This window comes from Barbatula barbatula, assembly GCF_947034865.1.
Source record: "Barbatula barbatula genome assembly, chromosome: 19".
Taxonomy (NCBI): Eukaryota; Metazoa; Chordata; class Actinopteri; order Cypriniformes; family Nemacheilidae; genus Barbatula; species Barbatula barbatula.
This window is the reverse complement of record NC_136782.1, coordinates 20891046-20913007: the sequence shown is the minus strand read 5'-3', so window position 1 is coordinate 20913007 and position 21962 is coordinate 20891046. Positions and strand designations below refer to the sequence as shown.

At 39.1% G+C, this 21962-nt stretch overlaps 1 protein-coding gene across 1 annotated transcript in view; it reads left to right on the top strand.

The window, feature by feature from the left end:
* Positions 1 to 1571: 1571 nt before the first annotated feature.
* Positions 1572 to 21962, top strand: part of dscamb (Down syndrome cell adhesion molecule b) — a gene marked incomplete at its 5' end in the record, with an annotated part of 95545 nt that continues 75154 nt past the window's right edge. Inside the window, 3 exons of the mRNA XM_079481533.1 lie at positions 1572 to 1614; positions 15936 to 16253; positions 17127 to 17273. Coding sequence (XP_079337659.1) covers positions 1572 to 1614; positions 15936 to 16253; positions 17127 to 17273 — 508 coding nt within the window. The remainder of the gene's footprint in view (positions 1615 to 15935; positions 16254 to 17126; positions 17274 to 21962) is intronic.

Sequence of the window (21962 nt, the reverse complement as noted above, 5' to 3'; positions counted from 1 at the left end):
CACAAGAGTTGCTTTCTCACAATGCCAAGTCTTCATGGATTTGTGTCATTACAGATGTATTGTTCATATAACAAGACACAGAGGTAAAATGTTGTTTTAGGGCACAGATGCTGTACTCACAGGTGTTACTATCCATAAGGTTCAGGCCGCACATGATCTTAATAATTTCACTGGAAAACAAGTATACTTTAGCACATATATAAAATAGGTTTTTACAGGTACCATTTTTTCAATTTTCTCATCTATTGTTTTTTGCTGTGACGATTCAGCCTTTGAAAAATGTTGGCATGCATTTTAAGGAAGGCACATCACAAAATGTTTTGAACACACAATGTATTTCATTCTTATATGGTTACACTTTTATTCAGGCCTTTTCAACTAGTTTTATATTGAACATTTTACAGTAAATTTATTTAAAAATATATTCACATAATTATTGAATTCAATACAGTTACCATACAGCTTGCATAAGCCCCTTGTGCGTATTTAGGTTTGGCAACGAAAGACTGGTAAACTGTATATTTAGGATTGGGGGTTGTCATTTAATTATAATGTTAGAAAACAATTAAAATGCAACTGTGTCTAAAATTGTCTTGCAATTTTCAATATAGCATTTATAAATATTTGATATAGCATTCAGGTCTAAAGCTAATATAGATATAAAAGCCACACCATACCAATTGGTCTTAAAAGTCCACATTAATGTAGGGATGCAACTAAAAATGCAAGGTTTGCAAGGTACAATTGTTTTAGTAAATGCGCACCTGATAGGTGTGTCCTTACTCATCAGGCATCAGAGGAGCGCATCGGCTCCTTTAAGGCAGTCAGCAGTGAGTCGGGCTTTGGAGGCAGGGGAGAGAGAGAGAGAGAGAGAGAGAGAGAGAGAGAGAGGGTTATTCTCTAATGCTCTAAGGCAGAGAGGGTTAGCAGCACACGGACCAATGCGATTTAAGCGCCACGCAGGAGGAAGATGCGCCTGCTTGCAGCCTGCTGGACGGCGAGAGGTGCTCAAGAAGATGGTCTGACTGTGGGATCTCACCTTAATTCCTGCCGCTTCAGCTTCTCCGGACTTTCTTTCCGTCCCCACTTCTAATAAAACATCTATGATTTACTCTTCCCTATTTAGTTCCTTTTCCTCCCTTTTTTTTAAATTGCTTGGTTCCCCATGGTTCAAGTGACACGTTCTTACGGCACCATTGTTTTTGGTTTCGAAAGTTTTCTTTTTCCTCCGCACCACCACCTGCTCTGATGAAAGACGCTCCTGACTCAGCATCGCACCTGCACCCAGCATCCCCCCTGAAGCACAGCAGCATCCGGATAGCATCCGAGCTTTAACCAAGACAATCACACCAGAACGTCCGCACATTTTTCATGCGCAACGACCGGGCGCAAAAGCGCACGAATAATACGCACGGTGGAGATACTCGCAAGTCATTGGCAAAGAAAGGCTGGACTGCTTTTTGTTTGAACCTAAGCGTTGGCATTCCGAGTCGGGGATCAGGAAAAGCAGGGAGCAAAGTGTGCGGAGTGAAAAGAGGAAAATCTAGCTTGGGGATTGAACGGAGCGGGGCATGTGGATATTGGCATTTCTCTTTCTCCAGAGCATCCTGAATGGTTAGTCTTCGTTTTCTTTTCGCACTCGTTTCAAACTTCATTTACCCTCAGCACGACATTAGGGGGGAATGTGTCCTGTGAGTAGAGCTGTATGCAAATGAATTTTTAATGGTGTCATGGGTGGCCACCTAGGCTGTGAGACTTTCTCTCTTTTTAATCATTTATTGAAACGCCTTATTAGTCACATTATGACATTGATGATGTCAACTAAGCACCGTGTACCGCGAAAGCTTTATTTAATGATCTGTGTGCACACAAGGGCCTCCAGCAGCTATTGCACAGGTTTCTTGTCGTTTGTTTTACGCATGGGGAGATGTTAATGAATGTGACCTCTGCTTCATCAACACGAGTGTTGCAGACGCACCTCGTCCGTGCATTTTGCGTTTTCATTTTCCATTTCGTAGTTTTCACTTCTTCATTTTTTCATTTCGGAAATCTACAATGACTGACGCATTTTATATAAGACCAGTCTGTATTGCGCCCTGCCTTTTTTTGTCACGTTACATGTCAATGCAATTTAACTGTGGGCAGCAATAATTTGTTTAATTGAAAATCGCAATGCTTACATTAGTCAATTAAAAACAGATGGATTGTGTTTTGTTGATTTCATATGGTTTGTAATCATTACACTATGTTGCTGGCACCGGTGCAATTGTGAAATAAAAACATTTCAGCTCTGTACATCAAATTAAGTTATTTCGTTTTTCTAAGGTACCCCTGTTGTGCACTTGAGCCCTCACAGTAGGTGGATAGCCGAGAAAAAAAAACAAATAGTCATTTCTTTTCCATAATTTAAATATTTTCGTATAAAATCATTTTCATACTGGTCATGAAAACATTTTTATATTTGGAATACATATATGGCTTACTTGGTTGTATTTAAATAGCTCGCAGGAAATAAATGTTTTGTACACAGCGCACGTCGTACACACAATTTGATGGTATGTGAAAAATGAAAACAGTTAAAAAGGTGTCCATAAGACACATGCAAGGAAGAAAAATACCACACAACGCCTTAATAGCCGTGTGTGTGCTGAAGGGACTGCGCCTGCGTGGATGCATGTGTGTGCAGAGAGAAATTTAAATCAATTGTTATGTACAATTTTAGGCCGTTCGTGCACTAAGCACGACTTTTCCTTCCTTATTTAACGTACATCTTTTCACAAGTGTATAAAGGTGTGATTCGGCAGTGCTAGAGAGATGGTCAGTTGGCGAAAACATGGAAGGGTGTGTACGTAATGAGGGAGCCATGGAGGATGAAGAAAAACAGATTGAAGGCAGGCAGGAAAATTGACTGATCTCGACGAAATATTGCAGGCAGGCAGATAACATTGAAGGAAGGTTACTGCACGACGCCAAAGAAGAATCAGAGACCCGTACTCGAAAGAGAAATAAGAAAGGCTTTCGAGCAAACGCTGGCACGAGTCCTCAATGTGATGCTATGAATGGCAGTCATTTTGAGGCGGCGAGGTTGTTGCGAAAGCTCGCCCTCGGAAAACAACGGAAAATAATCCCCCTCTTCAGAGGAGGGAGATAAATGTACCGCTGCTTCTGCTGTTTGAGCTGCACACTTTGAGCTCCCCTAGGTATTTCTCACCTGGGGCTGATATTAAAGAAAGAAAATATTGAGATGTATTTTGTAATAACTTTGAATTGAAAATGCGCCACCCCTGCCTCAGCTGAAACTCATAAGAGAACAGCGAGAACTCATCAGTCACCATCAGTGGCCCAACTGAGCAGATAGTCAAATGAGCCGCTCACAAGATTTCCTTTTCTGTCTCCGTGCCCTTGCCTTTCTTTCGTACATAAAAAACAAAATCAGACTGTGGGTCTGTCGAGAAAAAATAATGCTTTGTATATCAGATGTTGGTACAAAATATCAGTAAGCATTGGTAAGATACTCGGTCAACGGTATGAGGAAAAACAAGCTCCCGTTATTCTATTCTCTTTTCAGAGAGCATTCTAGAAAATTCAAGCTCTAGAAGGTTTATCGCATGCTGCTTGGCCTGTCACCATGGAAACCTCTATTATGAGAGCCATAGTTGCGCGTTTCATCAAATAAGGCCGTTGCGTGATTGCATGACCCCTGACATATAACAAAAGTGCAGATTAAATAGGTATCCAGGTTAGCATGCACTCTGTTGGCATCTTATCTATTGTTCCTCATGTCTGTCCATGATATATCATTAGTTATGTTTTCTTAATTCTGCTGGTTCAATGTTTTGCCTGAATATCAATATCAAAAATAATCCGCACTTAATCACCATTTATACAGTGGAAATTAAATCGGCAAGTTTTGCACATCATTTCAAACCGTTAACAACAACAACACGGCGAAACATGACCGTCTCCGATCTCTTGCTCAAACGGTATAATCCGCCACTTGTTGTCCATGCTGGCACGACAGATTATAATCTCAGCCGTCTAAATCCTGTATAAAAACATGCGATGTTGTTACTGGAGATTATTCACAGGATCGTTCGTCCTAAAAAAATGATATGAAGTAATCAAAATGATGTGATGGGCAATAATGACTTTATTCCAAGTTAGTCTGGGAATCGGTTGAGAAGTCTAAAGGAGGAAGTGGAGAAATGATTTGACTTCACTTGGCTGTGAGAAGCGTGTGTTTGCTGGGAGTTAATCTATTGGGGGCAATTAAAGCAGCGTGCTGATTAGGGGCCCATCTGTTCAAGTTTGTTAGATAGTCCTGGAAGACCTGTGGCCTCCAATCCTCTATTACCTGTTTAAAGACGTTGAGTAAGTGTACACCAACCCCCATTCACCAGAATTCAAATCCGAACATTGCAATGCACTCGATATTTGTATTTTTCCTCCTTTACGGTTGTTCTGTTATTTAGCCATTTCTAAAGCAATTCATGCATGTCATGTTTTTTATTTTCTTGTTTTATGTCTGTGGTATAACTGCCGACTGTCGTGAAGATGAGACTTTGAATGACTCGAACCTCCCACTGACTTTAATGTCGGCCACCGATTTCCGGTCATCTTTGAAAAATAATGCAGAATGCTCAACTTTAAGCAGAATCCAGCGAAATGAATTCAATAGCAGCTCCATCACGAAATGGAATAAAGATTTAATTTCTGAAATACAAGATGTTTCGTTTGTAATCGTCAGAAGAAATGGTGAAAGCCGTGTTAAAGGAGGAAACATGTTTAGAGGTCATTTTGAGGACAACACAAGTTACTGCATTTCATTCAATAGATATGAATTTCTTTTACTGTATCCTTCACATGATTTATTATATTTTAGCTGGAGGCAGTTAGAGATTTAATTTTGTTGAATACACATCGATATTTATGAGAATTAAAGGTCAGTAAACAATTATATTTCAAAATAATGTATTATTAAATACAATTAAAGGTAGTTGTTAAATGCAGTGTCCTCATATCACAAACAATGCGTCTAGCTATCAACTCAGATCATTTCTCTCTTGCGTTTACAGTTAAAACATAACTTTAATATTCAAAAATGAAAATGAATATGAAATAAATTTTCAAAAAATACACATTATTTAAAATGCATTTTTGAAAAGATTGAATAAAACCGTGTACCTTACCTGTCAATATATTTAGGGAGTTGACAGACTAATATGCAAATGTGTCCTACAGCGTCACAGCATCAATTTTGAAAAAAAAACTAACAAGATAAATCTCTCTTATGCTGTTTTATATGATAAAGAAAAATATTAATAATATAAAACAATGTAATATTAAAAATTTGTTTCTCAAATTCACATTCACAAACGTATATGTTTTTCTCTTAAATTAACTTATTCATTCTCTATATCTAGTTTATTATTTTATAAGTAAATCATTAAATAAATAAACGTTTTAGATGATGTGGTTCGTTTCTTTATACCTGGAGGCTGGATATGCACGGATGATAACGTAATATCTTTCATCCAAATGGATCTGTCATCAATATCTGTTTGAAAATGCCATGCACCGTACTTTAAACACCCGTCTGTGTGTATGTCTACAAAATCGTTTTAAATGAGACCCATGGAGAAGCATGCTGGCCGAGGTATATCTGATTTACACCCAGAGGAGTGATGAGCATTACTTTGCTCTCTCAATGTTGTGATATATTTTTGAACGTAGCATAGACGGAGACGTCTGTTATATTTGGCCTTTTTAATGACCTGTCACAAAGGGTTTATCATTGTCATTGATTCATCATTCATGTGTTGCATCCTCTGCAGATAATGAAAACTGTAGTATCATTGACACGTTAAGCACTTAATCACTTTTGACGGATGGTAAACCCACCATATGTTGATTGTAACGCTTTTGTTCTGACAAACAGTGGCTGATATTCATTTCTCAAACCACGATCGTGGTCACTGTAATGTTAAGGTGTGGTTATTTTTCTCGCACGTGTCGTGTTGCAGATTTCCATAGTGTTTTATCAGATGCTTTAAATCATTAGAGTAACTGAAAGCAAGATTTTCTCTTCAAATGGCTTCATATAAGGCGCATTGCTGTCCTTCAGCTCATAACAGCTGTCTCGACTCCAGCAAACATAAAGATGTTGCTTTTTGATGTGTGTTTTAGCAGTTAAATGTCTCATTAGAGCGGCAGTTGCCTGAGGTTTATTATCTGCTCTCTCTCTCTCTCTCTCTCTCTCTCTCTCTCTCTCTCTCTCTCTCTCTCTCTTTCTCTCTATCAGCTGTTCCCCACAAGTGATTATGCTAATTGCTGTTTGATCAGATGATTAAATTATAATTCGATTAATCCAGGCTACTAAATGCTCTGAATATATTTGTGTCTGCTCGCTCGGCTGGCTGGTTGGTTGTGTGGAGCGGCGGTCTCCTGTCACCTTGCTAGTGCACACCAAGACACAAAAACGTGACAACTTCAGATGGAAAGAGTATGCAGTATGCACAGAGGGAAGCATCATCTTTCAGAAGACATTAGAGCAGTGTGAAATACATCAAACAGATAATAAATGTGGATTTGGTGCAAAAACTCTCCGTTTCCTTTAAATGCACTTGTTTTTTGTTGTTGTTGCGATATAACGATTTAAACGTTTCTATACGTTTTGTATTTTGCAACTTACATTCAAGTTCCACCTTTTCTTTCTTTTTCTTTGTTTTAGTAGTAAGATAAAGGTTGTGTGTGTGTGGTGGGGGGCTCGGGGGTACTGCGCTATCTACAGCAGGCCTATACTCATGGACTACTGCAGTGCTATTGTAGGGTGACCGTATGTCCGTAAGTCCGAGTGATCGTTGGAACGATTATTTCAGGCGACCCTGGTAGATGCTTTTGGGAAACGCACCCCTGGACATGTCTGGGAAAAATTGCACTTATGGTCACCCTATGGCTATGCTTCTGCAAGATATGATTTCAGTTTAGAATTATACAATTTTAGCTAATTAATATTACTAAAAAGGGTGTTAATTATATTGATATATAAATCATATTATTATATACTTTTTCTGCATTTTCGTTAGCAACGCAGTCTTACGGGAATTCGTGACATTCGTGTTCATAGACGAGTTTTTTCGTGTCACCCAGCAAAACTTTCAATCCAACATATGCAGTATTTTGTATATAATATATCAAATCTGATAGTAGCTTCGTGTGAATTCCTATAATCTCATTTGTGCTTTTATTAGGATTTGATTTTGCCCCGTGACGTTAAGTTTATGGGCAGGGTTAGGGTGGGCCTTTATCATTGCTTTGTTACACCCCAAAATAGCACACAAAAATGATTGATGGCTTCACGAGTCAATAAGACAGCGTTTTCTGTCTAAGTGGGCGGTACTTGGCCAAAATGAGCTTTAGACCTTTCGCAAAGAATTGGGTATGTGAGGCTGCATAGGCCTACAATGCTACGAGGTCTTGTAACAATAATGCAGCACGATGCAGTTAAATGTGCATACTGTGCAGTTAGCTTCATTATGTGTCAGTTTTGTAGTTTTACTTGATTAAAAATTGAAACCGATTGCTCAATCTGGTTTTGAATCTATTGGAGCTGATGCTAATACATTGACAAAGATGCCATTGTACATTCATCGTTATAACACATGTAATGAAGTCGATTTCAACATCGATCTGTGTCATATAGATACTAAGATATTGTTTCATACGAGGCCCCAGTAATGACCAGGTGTATCGAGTTGCAGACTACGACGTTTGGCTAACCGAGCTGGGCATCAGCCTGCAAGCTCAAATAGACGGATGTGTGCAGATGCCATTGAAATAGACACCTGCACCATGATGAAGACAACACAGAGGAAGTCTTTTACTGAACCCAGAACAGTTTTATGTGCCAAGGAGGGGAAAGAGGCAGCTATCCGGAGTTGCGCTGGCCACAATGAGGGTTCTTGTTGAAGCTCTAATGAAGACAGGATGCTAGTTTGTTAAGATGCTGTGCATCATTATAAACCGTCAAGGCAGGATGGCCTATCTAGACACCGGCCTCATAGTCTTCGCTTTGAGCTCTTAGATAGAGGCTTCTCTGTATGTTAACAGAGGTGTTTTGACTTCCCACGCTTTTGTGTCCCCTCATTTTTAATTCCATCTGCCGCTGTCCACAAACAGACGCTTATTTAGAGAACGCCAAGATTAGATATGCACTTAAACGTGGAAAACAAATGGAGGTAATGTCATCTTAACATGGATGCAACTAACATTAAAGATGAAATAGTATTAGGATGTCGATTCTTCTTTTGTCTAAATCGATAAAATACAAGTAAACTAAGTAAAACTGAATATCGGATTGGAAAAATAAAGGCTGTGGCTTGTTTTTCCACAGTTGACTGGATCTAGAAACGCATTCGATTCATTTATAAATGAAAGGATCGCCATTCCAGGGCAAAGTACATCTTTTAGATTTAGATAACATTTTAGGGATCTGTATATCATCAAAATATAGTAGAGAAAGTACTGATTATTTCAATGAAATAAGGAATCATCATACGCTGGAAGCTAGCCTCTCTAAAATTGCCTACCCTACTTTTAATAGTAAATTTGAAAAGGTATCTCCTTGTAAAATCCGCTTCATCGAAAACTATTCTTATTTCAGCACAATTTTGCTTTTGAATGTTGCATGACAACAGACTGTTTGTCCATCGCGGTGCCATCAAAGCTGAGAGTTCTTGCTGGGCATCAATCTAAAAATGATTGAAGCTTTTTATATTCGTCTCATATAATCAAGGGTGATTAAAACAGAATAAAAGTCTGCAAAGAGTGAATAAGAATAAGAGGTTAAATGATATAATTGGTAATCATTCCTGAAAGAAAAAGATGTCAGTCCACGAGCTGTGCGGCTCTGTAAATCCGAGCTGACAGTAGGCTTGATAAATATCATCTTGCTTTACTTTTGCGAAGCGACTTGCCTTAATAGATTTCGCAGGCTTTTCTAAACAGTGCTTAGATTGAAATTGCCTGACTAACAGCCTTGTTCGTGCCATCAGCAAGGCAAATTCAGACATTAAAGTCAACAGCACTCCTGTTCCGCGATCTCAGCCCGCTGCCAAGTCGCTTCTTAATGAGCCGCTCACGTTCGCCCGTTTAAAACATGACAACGGGAATCAGAGGCGCACCGCAGGGCCGCACTCCGCGCGCTTTACCCTTCCCAGACATCAGAGAGCCGATCTGTCGGCACATATCACAGGCGAGCAGACGGCGGGCTTTTTCTCGTCTGTCATGTCCTGCTTAATATTCATGAAAGCAAATTGGGAGACAGTCATTTGGCAAGTGCTGCGAGTGCTAAAGCCTTTGGGGGTTGTAGGAGAGAAGTGCATACTCGCAGTGGCAAAAACCCTGTCCCGCTCGCCCCTACCTTGTCCTCCGCCCCCAGTCGCCGCCTTCGGCACCTTGTCGCGTCCCGTTTGTTCCCCCCAGAACCGGTGCACCGCGGGCAGTGTGCTGACTGAGTGCAGCTTTAATTACCCCGGGCCCGTGACAGAGCCTGTCGTTGTGGAGCAGATATCCCATGATCCTGTTCAGCGGTGTCAGGGCAGACGGTGCAGCCCCTACCCACCAGACCTGGCACAAGCCGTTGTACGGGATCAAACATGAACAGCTTGTGGACCATATACTTGAGGTTTGGTCAGAAACTGGCTCAAATATAAAGGCTTTTACAAACTGTGACTATGCCTTTCTTTTGCTGTACTGTATGTATTCCTTATGAATGTATGTTTTATTTTTGCTGACGCAAGCTTAGTGTTAAACATCTAAGAAAGAAAACCATCTAAACATGATTCATTCAATGCCGAAATGTATCGTAAACGTGTTAAGTGTGCGGTTGTGTACGACTCGCCTTGCCACCTTGCAAAATAAGATCACGTTGAGATGAAAGCACCTCTTTAGGCTTTGTAATAACCTGCTTAACGGTCCAGTGTGTGAAATGTAGCGCTCTCTAGCGGTGAGGTTTTGAAGTGCTACCAATGGCTCACTTCAGACCCCTAAACCCTTCATTTTGAAGCACTACGACAGCTGACACAGACTTAAGATGTTTTGCCGAAGAAGATAACGTTTTTACGAAACGCTCTCTGTAGAGCAGTTTGTCCATTTAGGGCCACTGTAGAAACAACATGGCCAATTCCATGCAAGGGGACCCGTGGTAGAAACATAACGCTTTATTATGTAAGGTCTTTATACACATCTGAAAACATATCATGTATACTATATTGCATTTCTGTCAATAGATCCTCCATAACTTACACACAGCATCTTTCACCAGTCTCAGTGAGGAATCCGTATGTATAGATGCTTTTATGCAAACTTCAAGTAAATTCAAGCGACACATTGTGTCGAGTTATCACATCGTGTCCTGGGGTTCAAACCCACGACTGTAGCATCACAAAATGCTCTTCTGGTTATTGGAAGCATTCTGGTGGCAAGTTTTGGCGGCTTTTGCACATTATTTTGTTAAGACGTTAAATGAAAGTTGAAATAAAGAAAACCCCCAAAAATGTGTTTTGTCAAGTTGAAATGATGCAGGAATAGATGAATTTGTGTATATGCGTTGGGCTACTCAGCATTGATTGCACCTTTAATCAGATCAAATGCATCAGTGGTCCTGAAAGCTGTTTGAGATGCCCAATTACACTGTTGTGTTGAGCATGATAAACGCTCTTGTGTGTGATTGACTGGTCGTTCTAAAGCTACTATTGTTCATCGTATGTTTTTAATGAAATGCATCATTGCTTTTCTTTTTTAACCGTATGATGTTAATACGTTAACACGAGCCTGTTTCTGTATCATACCCGGGGCCCAAAATAAACGTAGCAACCCCCAAATGCAAATAAGGGGCTTTGATGAGTTAATAAAGTGAGTTACGTGTAAGTTGGCTGGTAACATAATGCGTGCTAATAGCCTTAATCTGACCCTCGCTGATTAGGTGACATGAGCAATTAAAATCAAAGGCATTAACTAAAGAAAACATCTGACACGCTGTGATTTCAGACTATTTTTAACCCCTCTATCAAGTATGCCATCACTAGATTTTCTCCGGTGTGATATGCAGTACTGTATGTGTAAAATTTACATTAAACTACCAAAATGAAAATACTGTATAAGAAAATCACACCTTTTTGTGAAGATCTTCTGACTTTTTTATCAGTATGCGTGTTACCTGGAAACGAATTGAGCTTACTATCAAATTAACCAATGATATATAAACACACGAATAGTCCTATTGTCAAATAGACATACTGTATATATGAGGAATGTCCAAGCTGATCGCCAAAATTTACATTTATAAACTAATTGGAATCATCTATATTAACTTATTTTGTTTTACATCAGTTTCGTAAAAGGAATACAAAATATAACAACAAGATGGAGCAACAAATATTAATAATAAAAGAGGAAATTGTAGTTGTATTCTTGATCCCTGTGAGCCTTGTCCATGTTCAGCATATTCTGCAATTTTACAGTAAGTTGCTTTGTCACATTTAGCAAATTCTGGGCTTAAATTTAATGTAGATATTCACTTAGACCACTAGATTGTGATTGGCAGTCTTTGCCAGCGGCGTGAAGTTAATCTCCTGCTGCTCTCAAAGGCACCGCTCTTTAGCATGATGCCACTACAGCCAAAGCTCCTACAGCCCTTGATTCCAATCCGTCTTTCTCACATCAATATGCTCACACCAGATATAAAGATTGCCATTTCGTACTGGTGAATCACATAAGACCTGTCAGGAATATATCCCCAACATTTTTGCCATATCATAAAAAATACAAAAAGAATTGAACACTTTACAAAAATCAAGCAATTGACTTATTTCTCGATAACAACTGGTTGCTTGTACATCAGAAAGAAACTGGACATAAAATGTGAAAAGAAATATTTTATTTGCTCATTTTTACAGAATGCAGACCTTCCGCGAGGAAAAGCTCTTTAGTTTCGGCCTTAAAGTAAGAAACGACGTTCAAACGCTACAAACAGGCAAATTGGTAAAATCGTTCGTAAATATAATGTCATAGATGTTATTAAAAGACATATTTATAATACATTTTTGTGTACATATTTTCCGTCGGGACCGATTAGTTCGCTTTTCTACTCTTTTATCCATAAAAAAACACCTCAGCTTTGTATACTGTGGTAGGTTATATGAGACCAGTTGCTTTTTGTTGTCCTTATATTTTTCCAATTGCTTCCATTGTTTGCCTCATTTGTTAGTCGCTTTGGATAAAAGCGTCTGCTAAATGACTAAATGTAAATGTTTTTTACATTTTAATTCAGAGAAATCCTACAAAGTTAGTTGTCATCCAAAAACTGTGTCCTTTTTTTTTTAAATAGAAAACTTTTTCATATGCTGATATTTTTCTGATATTTAGACTCTATCACCTAAATATAAACAGATTGTTCAGTTTCTTGGTAACAAATACACATGTCACATTAATAACACAAAATGTATAAGGCTGGATTTGCCCACATATACTTTGGTAATCTGGGGTAACATTAAAGGTCCTGTCAGTAATATCTAGTGGCAAAATTGCAACCGACGGCTCACTCCACCCTCCCACTTTCGAAACACTACGACGGCTGACAGAACAGCGGTAATAAAACATAACGCTTCATTGCGTACGCTCTATGCACACCTTTGAAGGCACACCTATGCATATTATATTGCATTTCTATCAATAGAGTGTCCAGAAATTACACACTGGTCCTTTAAATGGGACTAAATTAGAAAATACATAATCTAATGGCAATTCCAAACTATTTTATGAAGTGGCTAATTTGTCTCATTCATTCGTGTTATGTAGGATCTTCTTCCGCCCCAGCAAAGTTATCTTTAGGCGGAGTTAGCAATGGGGCTTTTCTCCAACTAGCATACTTTCTTATGATTCACATCGTATGAATTCATACAAAATCGTCACTTCGTATAATAGTTACGTTTCCAGTGAGATCAAGTTTTAAACTAGTCAAACCTTTAAACACATCAAATCACATTGAAGTTATATTTTGTCTTTGGTTGGTGAGGGTAATTGTGTTTTTCATGCCAGCTGCATGTGTGTGTTTTCAAATGTCCTCCTAAAGTCACCTTGGCTTGGCGTTAGGCGCTCTTGTCAGCTGTCAGGTGGAATCCACGCCTCAGGTGACACGACATTAAAGGCCTACAGGCAAAGCAAGGCCAGTGCATTAGAGTCAAATGCCATCCCAGTCACACTTTCTTCCTTTCCAATTCCAAAGAAAAGAAAGACCAGATGAATCTGACATTTGGATCTTTAGATGAGAGAGAGCAGTTTAATATTGAATAGAGTGTGTTTTTTCTTCCAAAGCTTTACCCGAGGAGAGTGAAAAAGCTTAGTTAATTATAAATGTACACAATACATTATTGAACAGTGTCACTTTTAAGTCTTTACAGTTCATCTGTTGAAAAATGATGACAATTAGGAATTTTTCCTCTGGGTTGTTGAGTGTCAAAGCGCCATTGTGTTGTAAATGATGACATCTAACCAATCCAAGATGAATTGAATGTTGCATTTGCTGTTAGATTTGTATTTGGTCCTGTCTATCACAATGGCTAAACCTTACATCGGCTTTCTATCGCCACCTCCGTGTAAAACTCAAAATGTACTTGGTTGAAGTCAAGTAAACATTTTCCATGAAATCTAACCCGACAGCTTATAAAGCTTTATTATAAGCTGACCTTAACGAATCAGGGTACGGTAAATTGTGTACATAACCAAAAATGCATTTGAAAAAAATAGTTGCAAATTGCCGACAAACCTATACGCACATTTAAAAACTTGGGTTATCCCAGCTTTCTGGATGAAACACGCCGTTCTCTTTGGAGAATGAACATTTTAATTAGAATTGATTCATTTTTAGTGGACACACATGGAATTTAAATGGACCCTAGATCAGCGGGTCCTAATACTAGCGCCCGAGGCCCGAATGTTTGTCTTTAAACCGGCGTGCCAGCTGATTAATGTTGAATCACATGCTTTAGTTAGCAGAAAGACTCCGTCATTCCACTTGGAATGGAAATTGACAATGATTGCTTTTGCTTCACCACAAAGCGAGCGAGAAAATCCTTCTTGATAAAACGGCAGAACGCTTGCGCGCTCTTTAATATCAGACCGAACGCTTCGCCAAGCCTCTCGCTGGCAAAACAAGATATTTTAACAGATGGCTGCTTCAGCGTGCCACTTGATGAATGATACCATATGCCTCAGATTGCCACAGTAAAGATTATCACCATTAGGAGCAGTTGTTCGTGGGTTTTGTTTGTTTGTTCGTCTGTGTTTGTTTATCAAGCATCCCAGTCACTGGAGTGATATATCTGAGCATGTGGGCGCACATGTGTTTATGAACGTGCCGCTTCATCTATGAGCACCTTCTGCTTTGTAAGTAAAAGCCACTGAACCTCAGAAAAGGTTGAAACTGCTGCGATTTGAAACCTTGTTAGAAATTTATGAAGTGCTAAAATGTTTCGTCCCGAGGGAAAAACGCTGCCAGCTGTCACTGGTGAGCCATTTACTGCCAAACAGAGATCGGAGCTCAGATAGACTCTATGGCAAAGAAATGAAAGGAGTGCCGTCGTTGCATGGGCACGACACCACTTAGTCATTAAATGAACAAATTAATTAAGATTATCCTTAAGATTGTTGACCACAGAGTGTCTGTATTTGCATTCACCATACGTTTATCATTTAATTGTATAATTCAGTGGTTATCTGACTATTAGTTTGAGATATCCCATCCTTAACAGGGATGAAAGATTCAATATCTATTGTTGCACTATTAACCGTAATTGCATCGTGGGACAGTAAAGAAAACCACAATACTTTTGTTGAGACAGAAGAGGGATATAATGTAGACATGGATTTGGAAATCTCGAATGTGATAACTAAACTTCATTTAATACTCTTAATAGAATGAAAATCAGTAGGTTCATATCCTCTATCTTCACTAAACAGAACCGAAAAAAATATTGTTGAGCCAAACACAACTCATTGTCTGCCATTAGTCATCAGGCAGATCAACGGCATAGCGCCTTTGTTAAGCTTATTGAGAAACACATTTCAGGAAAATCAACCAGGAAAAGATCAAATATAGTCTTAGAGTAAAAAGCAAGCAAGCTGTCAAGTTGCAAAATGACAAAAAAGCATCATACGTGTCGCAAAGGGTTGTAAATGAACCTTTGCTGGGTTGTTTTAATCCACTGTTGGGTCAAATATAAACAATATTTGCGTTAATTTAACCCAGCGATTGGGTTTGTCCATTATTGACCCAACGATGGGTTGAAAATAACCCAGTGTATGATTCTTTAGGGTCTTCATGAAATGTCTGAAACAAACTTTGATTAAAATTCCTTGACGGTCGTGTAAAAACCTTTTCAAAAACAGATCTGTTTGTAGCTTCTCTTCAAATGATAATGGGCTACTGGTCACTGAACCCCTCCTTTCGAAGGGCAAACACAGAGCAGGTTGCATGCCGGGATTGCTTTATTGTCCGACGCTTGCGAAAATGAAATGTACCTTCAGGCTTGTTGGACTTCATGCAACCACACGAGCAATCAAAAGCATACAGGACAGTCGGCACCTGACTCTTTCTCGCAGATCTGCACTGTATGAAGTTGAACAAAGCTCTTGTTAGCTAGCATCGCTAACAGTTTACAGCCATACAAAGCGACTCCATAGATAGCCTGGAGGCGGTCTTATTAAGCGAGTTTAATGATTCACATAGATAGGATCTGGTCTTATGTACTATAGAGAAGAAACAGCTGCCCAGAGGTGTGGCTGCCAAATGCGGTGACTTTCCTTCAATAGACTTTGCTAGTTACGTGTTCAGGTTTACTCACTAACCAACTCTTGTTCTGTGTTCTCCTTTACAGTTTTCGGTGAAGATATACGTTCCAGCTTATATTTTGTCAATGCATCTTTGCAAGAGGTAGTGTTCTCCAGCACCACAGGGGCACTGGTGCCGTGTCCTGCCGCGGCTGTGCCCCCCGCCACGCTGCGCTGGTACCTCGCCACTGGGGAGGAGATCTACGATGTCCCAGGCATCCGCCATGTGCACCCCAACGGCACGCTGCAGATCTTCGGCTTTCTGCCATCCAGCTTTAGTAACCTAATCAATGACAATACATACTACTGCACAGCTGAAAACCCTTCAGGAAAGATCAGGAGTCAAGATCTCCACATTAAGGCCGGTCAGTCGTCTCATTCAAATCATGCAACTGTTGATAAATACACAACATTAATCTAACTTTGCCATTGAATGGGCTCCAAGTTTTCAAAGCTCCATCCGTCACAACGCAGATTACGACTAGTCACGAGACACACATGAACCAATGAGATTTGAGGTGCCACTTTGCCAGGATCTCAGTTTACATGAATATGCAGCATAACGATCGCTAAATAAGCAATTACTATGAATCCTTTCCTCTCACAAATGAATTGTTTCGCACAAGAAGACATTTATTTATCCTCTGGATTACTTTTATGATGGATGGATGTGGGGGAATGTTTGAGCTTCAAAAACGTCGGCCCCTTTCAGTTGCTTTACAATGCTAGGATATCATTTTTTATAACTCATTCTCCGGTGAACCATTCCTTTAAGAATGATACAATCTGTATGCCGTAGTTATTTTACAGTAAATGACCTACTGCACAGTTCTTAAAAGTGTTCACAGAAATGTGCTGAGATGACAGGTCTATGATAGACGGACAGACACTGAAATATTAATGAATTTTCGCTCAGGTCAGTCATGTGTGGAAATGACAATGCTGGAATTTGGGTCAGTGTTTTTCTGTGCCAATGTGAACTCATTTTATTTTACATTGCAGTCATCTATGGTACATCAACCAGTAAATGGCCACAAGCTTTAGTTTTGAACATAAAAAACTGTTAAAATGTTGGCATTGTACAATTGTCAATGTTTATATTTCAAAAAGTGTTGATCATACGTTAAATAAATTGGGGGTTTTGCACTCAAAGCCCCAAATTTCATAAAATAGTGCTGTGATTTGTTTTCATATGAAAATGTAAACCCATTCTTACTCAAGTTTCCTCTGTGCTGCAGTATTCCGGGAGCCGTACACAGTTCGCGTGGCCGATCAGAGAGTCATGCGAGGGAATACGGCGGTCTTCAAGTGCATTATCCCGGCCTCAGTAGAGGACTACGTCAGTGTTGTATCATGGGAAAAAGACACAGTCTCACTTGTCTCAGGTAGGGCTCAGATGTCTTTCAGATGTTGCCGATACTTTGAGGAAAGCTTCAGAAAAAGTTCAGTATCTGAATGTGATGGATGGTAGTTTAATTGATATAAAGTATGTGCGCATGGAAACCACGTGTTTTTGGTGTGCTTGGGTAAAGATTTTCACATGAAAATGGCTAGAAGTAAGGGATGCCTAATTATTTTACAAACTAACCTTGAACTTTGCATTGAACTCGTCCGGCATTGGCACAAAATGGGGGCTTCGTGTAATATTTTATGTAATCTGTTTTAATGACAGACATACTCTGTCCGGATTTGTTTCAAACTCAAGCTTATGTGTGGCTTCCCCTTCAGGTAGGCATAAAGTGTCCTACTACTACTGTAAAGTTAATACAAATAAATTCACAGAGTGACGGAGCCCTAAGATACGGTACACTTCTCATCAGCAAAGAATCCGACCATGACAGATGGCAACACCTTGTTCCAATGCTTTTACTGAGCTTTGAAAAATCCATTCTCTCACCAATCAATGCACATCAATGTACAGGTTATTACCTCTGACGACATTTCCATGGTAACAGTCCAGTCATAATTGGCAAGTTGGTGAGATATGGCGTACTATGCATGATGTTCTTCATACCTGTGTCTGTGTCTCCTCCTTTAGGAACAAATCTGCGTTTGAATAGTCTTAGAAAGATGCATTTTAATGTGGTCACGGCACATGCCAATATCAATCCTTGGGCAAAATGTAAGACCTATCTAACGCTCATCCCTCGCTACATATTTAATGATGAAGGATCTCCAAAGCACGCCTGAATGCTCACTGGCTTAAACCGAAGAATTGTTGTGAATTGATCAAATATGCAATGAGATTTCTATGCAGCCTTATGTTCTTCTTCTTCTTTTTTGGACCAGATTTTGGTGAAACATCAACATGAATAAGAAAGGACTTTTAGGAGCCCTTATCATGTTGTGAAGGTTGTGATGGTTGGTCAAACCAAAATGTTTGCATGGCTTTGTTGTGGCTTTCGGTTATTTCTCTATGTGTTGCTCATCTGGTCTAAGATGATATTAGTTATTATGTTTGAAAGTAAACATTTCATTTTTATATGTTTCTACGCGAATTATCAGTCAAAATGTTATAACTTTCTCCACCTTGGAAACACGTATGTATCACATAGGCCGCAGCTGGAAAGTACTGTCCATTAATATGTTACCCAAATTTTGCCATTGATTTACATTTACATTTAGTCATTTAGCAGACTCTTTTATCCAACGCGACTTACACAGAGTTCAGGGAGCAATGAGCGATGCATCATAAAGGAGCAATAATGCAACAGGTGTTAATACAAAGTTACTAGTTTCAACAAAAGCCAGAACAACACCTGTTGAGAGAAAGAGAGAGGGTTAGTGTACATTAAAGATGTATTTATTTATTAATTTTTTAGACAATGAATGTAATGAAGCCTTAAACTGAATGCGAGTTAATGTAAAGAATTGAAATAATACCATGCATACTGTGTAATTGTAATGCAAAATAGTGAACAGCTCTATGGAAATACATTTGAACTGAATGGATTTGATATCAGTTAACGTTAGTAGAAATCTCTATAGATTTTAAAGTCATTAGCTTCATTAAAAATCAAAAGTCCTACCCAATCCACTGCCAACATATTTGTAAATGATATTCCTGTAAAATAAAATACATGTTGAAGAATATTCACACACATTTGCATAAAAATATCAGTTTTCTTATCCTATTGACAAATATATATTTTTCTTGTTTTAAGCATGAAACGAACAGAGCCAAATTTTACAGGGCGAAAATACATATTACTGAAAGACAAAATTTTCACCGGTCAGTTCTTGTCCCATATTTTCTTTTTACAGTAAATGTCTTGTTTTTGTTTCAAATTTGTGACATCATAAGAGTCAAATAACATTTTTACCAAAGCGTTTTATCAGAAGCCTCCATCACTGCAATTGTGCCTGACGTCTTTTGAGCCATTTGAGTCATTGTTCCTAGCAGCCTTTTTCACGCCATTTCCCAGAATTTTGGGTATAAATGTGTAAGTGGATGTTTCTTCAATTATGAGCACTTACGGCCCTTTCACACTCACGAGTTTATTTAATTTGACATTATCCTACAGTGCATATGCATCACAACAGCACTATAGCACTTGTTTATCTCCCAAACGAATGTAGATTCACCACATCTCAAACGATGAATAATTCTGTGTTGAAAATGTGCTGTACGTTTGTTAAAATCATTATATGTCAGTGTAACCCTGTTTAGTGTAACTTGACCGAAATGTTTGCACAAAGGGTAACCGTAAGTGATATTTCTAAGAATCCTGAACCTTTATTTGTCCTGTTTCCAAAGTGACCTTCATAAAAAGAGGTTGAGTCATTAATAAATCTTTTTAATATTTGAGTAAAACTGCTTGTACTTTCTGGAGACGACAGATCCAACATTGCTAATATTAAGCAAAATATTTGTTTGAGAGTTGCGTATAAGCCTATACAATTATATACTTTAAACTGCTGGGATGAAAACCCCTTAGCAATCATTTCTGTGAAAGTGGTAAATCAGGAGTTACTGATAGATGGATCTTTTGTCCCCCGTCAAGATCCGTGTTGGAAGTGGACACGCAAGCTGCCCAGACCCTATAATTCTCCCTGACGCTAGAGATTGTCCCGCAAATCACAGAGAAGATGAAATGCGTGATTACAGAGCGGGACTTGTCTTAATTAATGAACTGTGATTGAAAATATAATTACAATATGAATTACCTCTCAAAATAAAAACTGCTCCCTAGTCATTTGAAGCGAGGGCCTGTTTTAAATGTGAATGAACGGGGACTAATGATACTCTAACTTACCATTAACCTGTCATGCATTTTAAAACGGACCTTTCTGCGTGCGCTTTCAAATTCATGGCCGCGCATCCGTCCCCTCCTGCCTTTTGATAAACAATTGACAGCTCTTATAAAGAGATGAAAGGCAACGCAGGTGAAAGGGCCACGTGTGTGCGCGTGTCTTCTTTGAACGTTCCGGGCACGGAACAGGTCCTAATGCACCTTGCACACTGTTTTGTGTGCATTTCAGTGGTTTGGCTGCTGAATATTGATGCTAAAAGGGAAAAGGACGTTTTTCTTTTGTCACCTGGTCTATACACGGGCCTTTTGTCTGTTTGCTCACCCATTTGATCTAGTTTCGGATACGATCAGGCATGTGTATGTCACAGACAGTCGACATGAAATCCAAAATGTCTATTTGATTCAATAATACGAGTTCTGGTGTGTATGACGATGCATCGGTGCACATTTTCCAAACAAGGAATGGGTTAAAAGACCATTCGCATTATAACTGTAAATATAACTCTATTTGCGGCCACACCAGCGGACGATAAGGTTGTGTTTATTTTAAGCGCTGCACGCTGCTGTGTTCCCAGTCACTAAAATATGCTTTCGTTTTCATTCCCGAACGTCTTTCCACCTAAATATGACAGCAAAGGCCGGATGCCCTCTCTGAAGGTGCGATCATGTCCGGAATTTATTTTGCCAGCTTGCTTAGACTCATAAGCGTAACATATGTAAACAATCCCGCCGCTTTCCGACCACTACAGTTTTTAATTCAGACGTAAAACCCACGTTGCGATCGGCAATAGTCATATGTTATCTTCTCTTTGTTTTATCGTTTATCAGCTGGAAGAAATCGTCTGAAAGGGATCTTTATCGTTATAGTTGTGATGTGAACCTCGCTATTGTCATGAATGGAGAACGATTTTTAAACCTTTGCATTTTTTTTTTTACAATTTTTTGAGTTATCGTTATATCGTAAGCTTTCCTGTGGCTCAGTGGTTAGAGCATTACGCTAATATAGCCAAGGTAAGGTCATGGGTTCAATCCTAGGGGATTGCACATAGTCCGAAACAAATGTATAATGTAATGTAAGTCGCTTTGGATAAAAGCCGCTGCCAAATGCGTAAATGCAAAAAATTTTATCCGTATTACGTACCGTGTAAGAAGCGCACTGTAAAATAAGGTGTTACCTATTGTTTCAATCTGGCTATTTGAATAGGTTGATCAGAAAGCGGGAGCTCAGTAACCCGCTTGTTGCTTTTGTGTTAATTCTTTGGTCGCTGTGTCATTTTTCACCGTGCGTTGCCTGTGGCTTCTCTCATTACGTTTTGCTTCATAGCTGGAAAAGTGTCTCTCTCTTATGGCTGACATTCACTGACATTTGTCAAACCATTAAACTCAATTCACTTTCCCTCCCAGCACAGTTAGAGGGAGAATCTCAACCACATGCACATTACTTATTTAATGGTCCGATTCTAATGGGACTTTGCTGTAAATATTGAAGGTTTACATTTAAAAATGCATCAGCGCTGTAAGTGAATCTCTCAGGGTTGCCGATGATCACTTTGGCCACGGTACAGCAATAAGCCAAATGAAAAACATTCAAACGTTTGAGATTTAATTTGTCAGGGACTGTTCGGATTGTTTTACATTTGATGTATTATTCTTAATCAATTTAGGAAAGCGTAGTACTTTGTGTAAGACGTTTGTGCAAAGGTCTAGCCCTAAACAACATCAAAAGTAATTGAGTTCGAATTTCGCACGTTAAAAAATAAATACGACCTCACGTTGTGTCATCACATTTACACACTGCCTCTGATAGTTTCGTTCGTCATA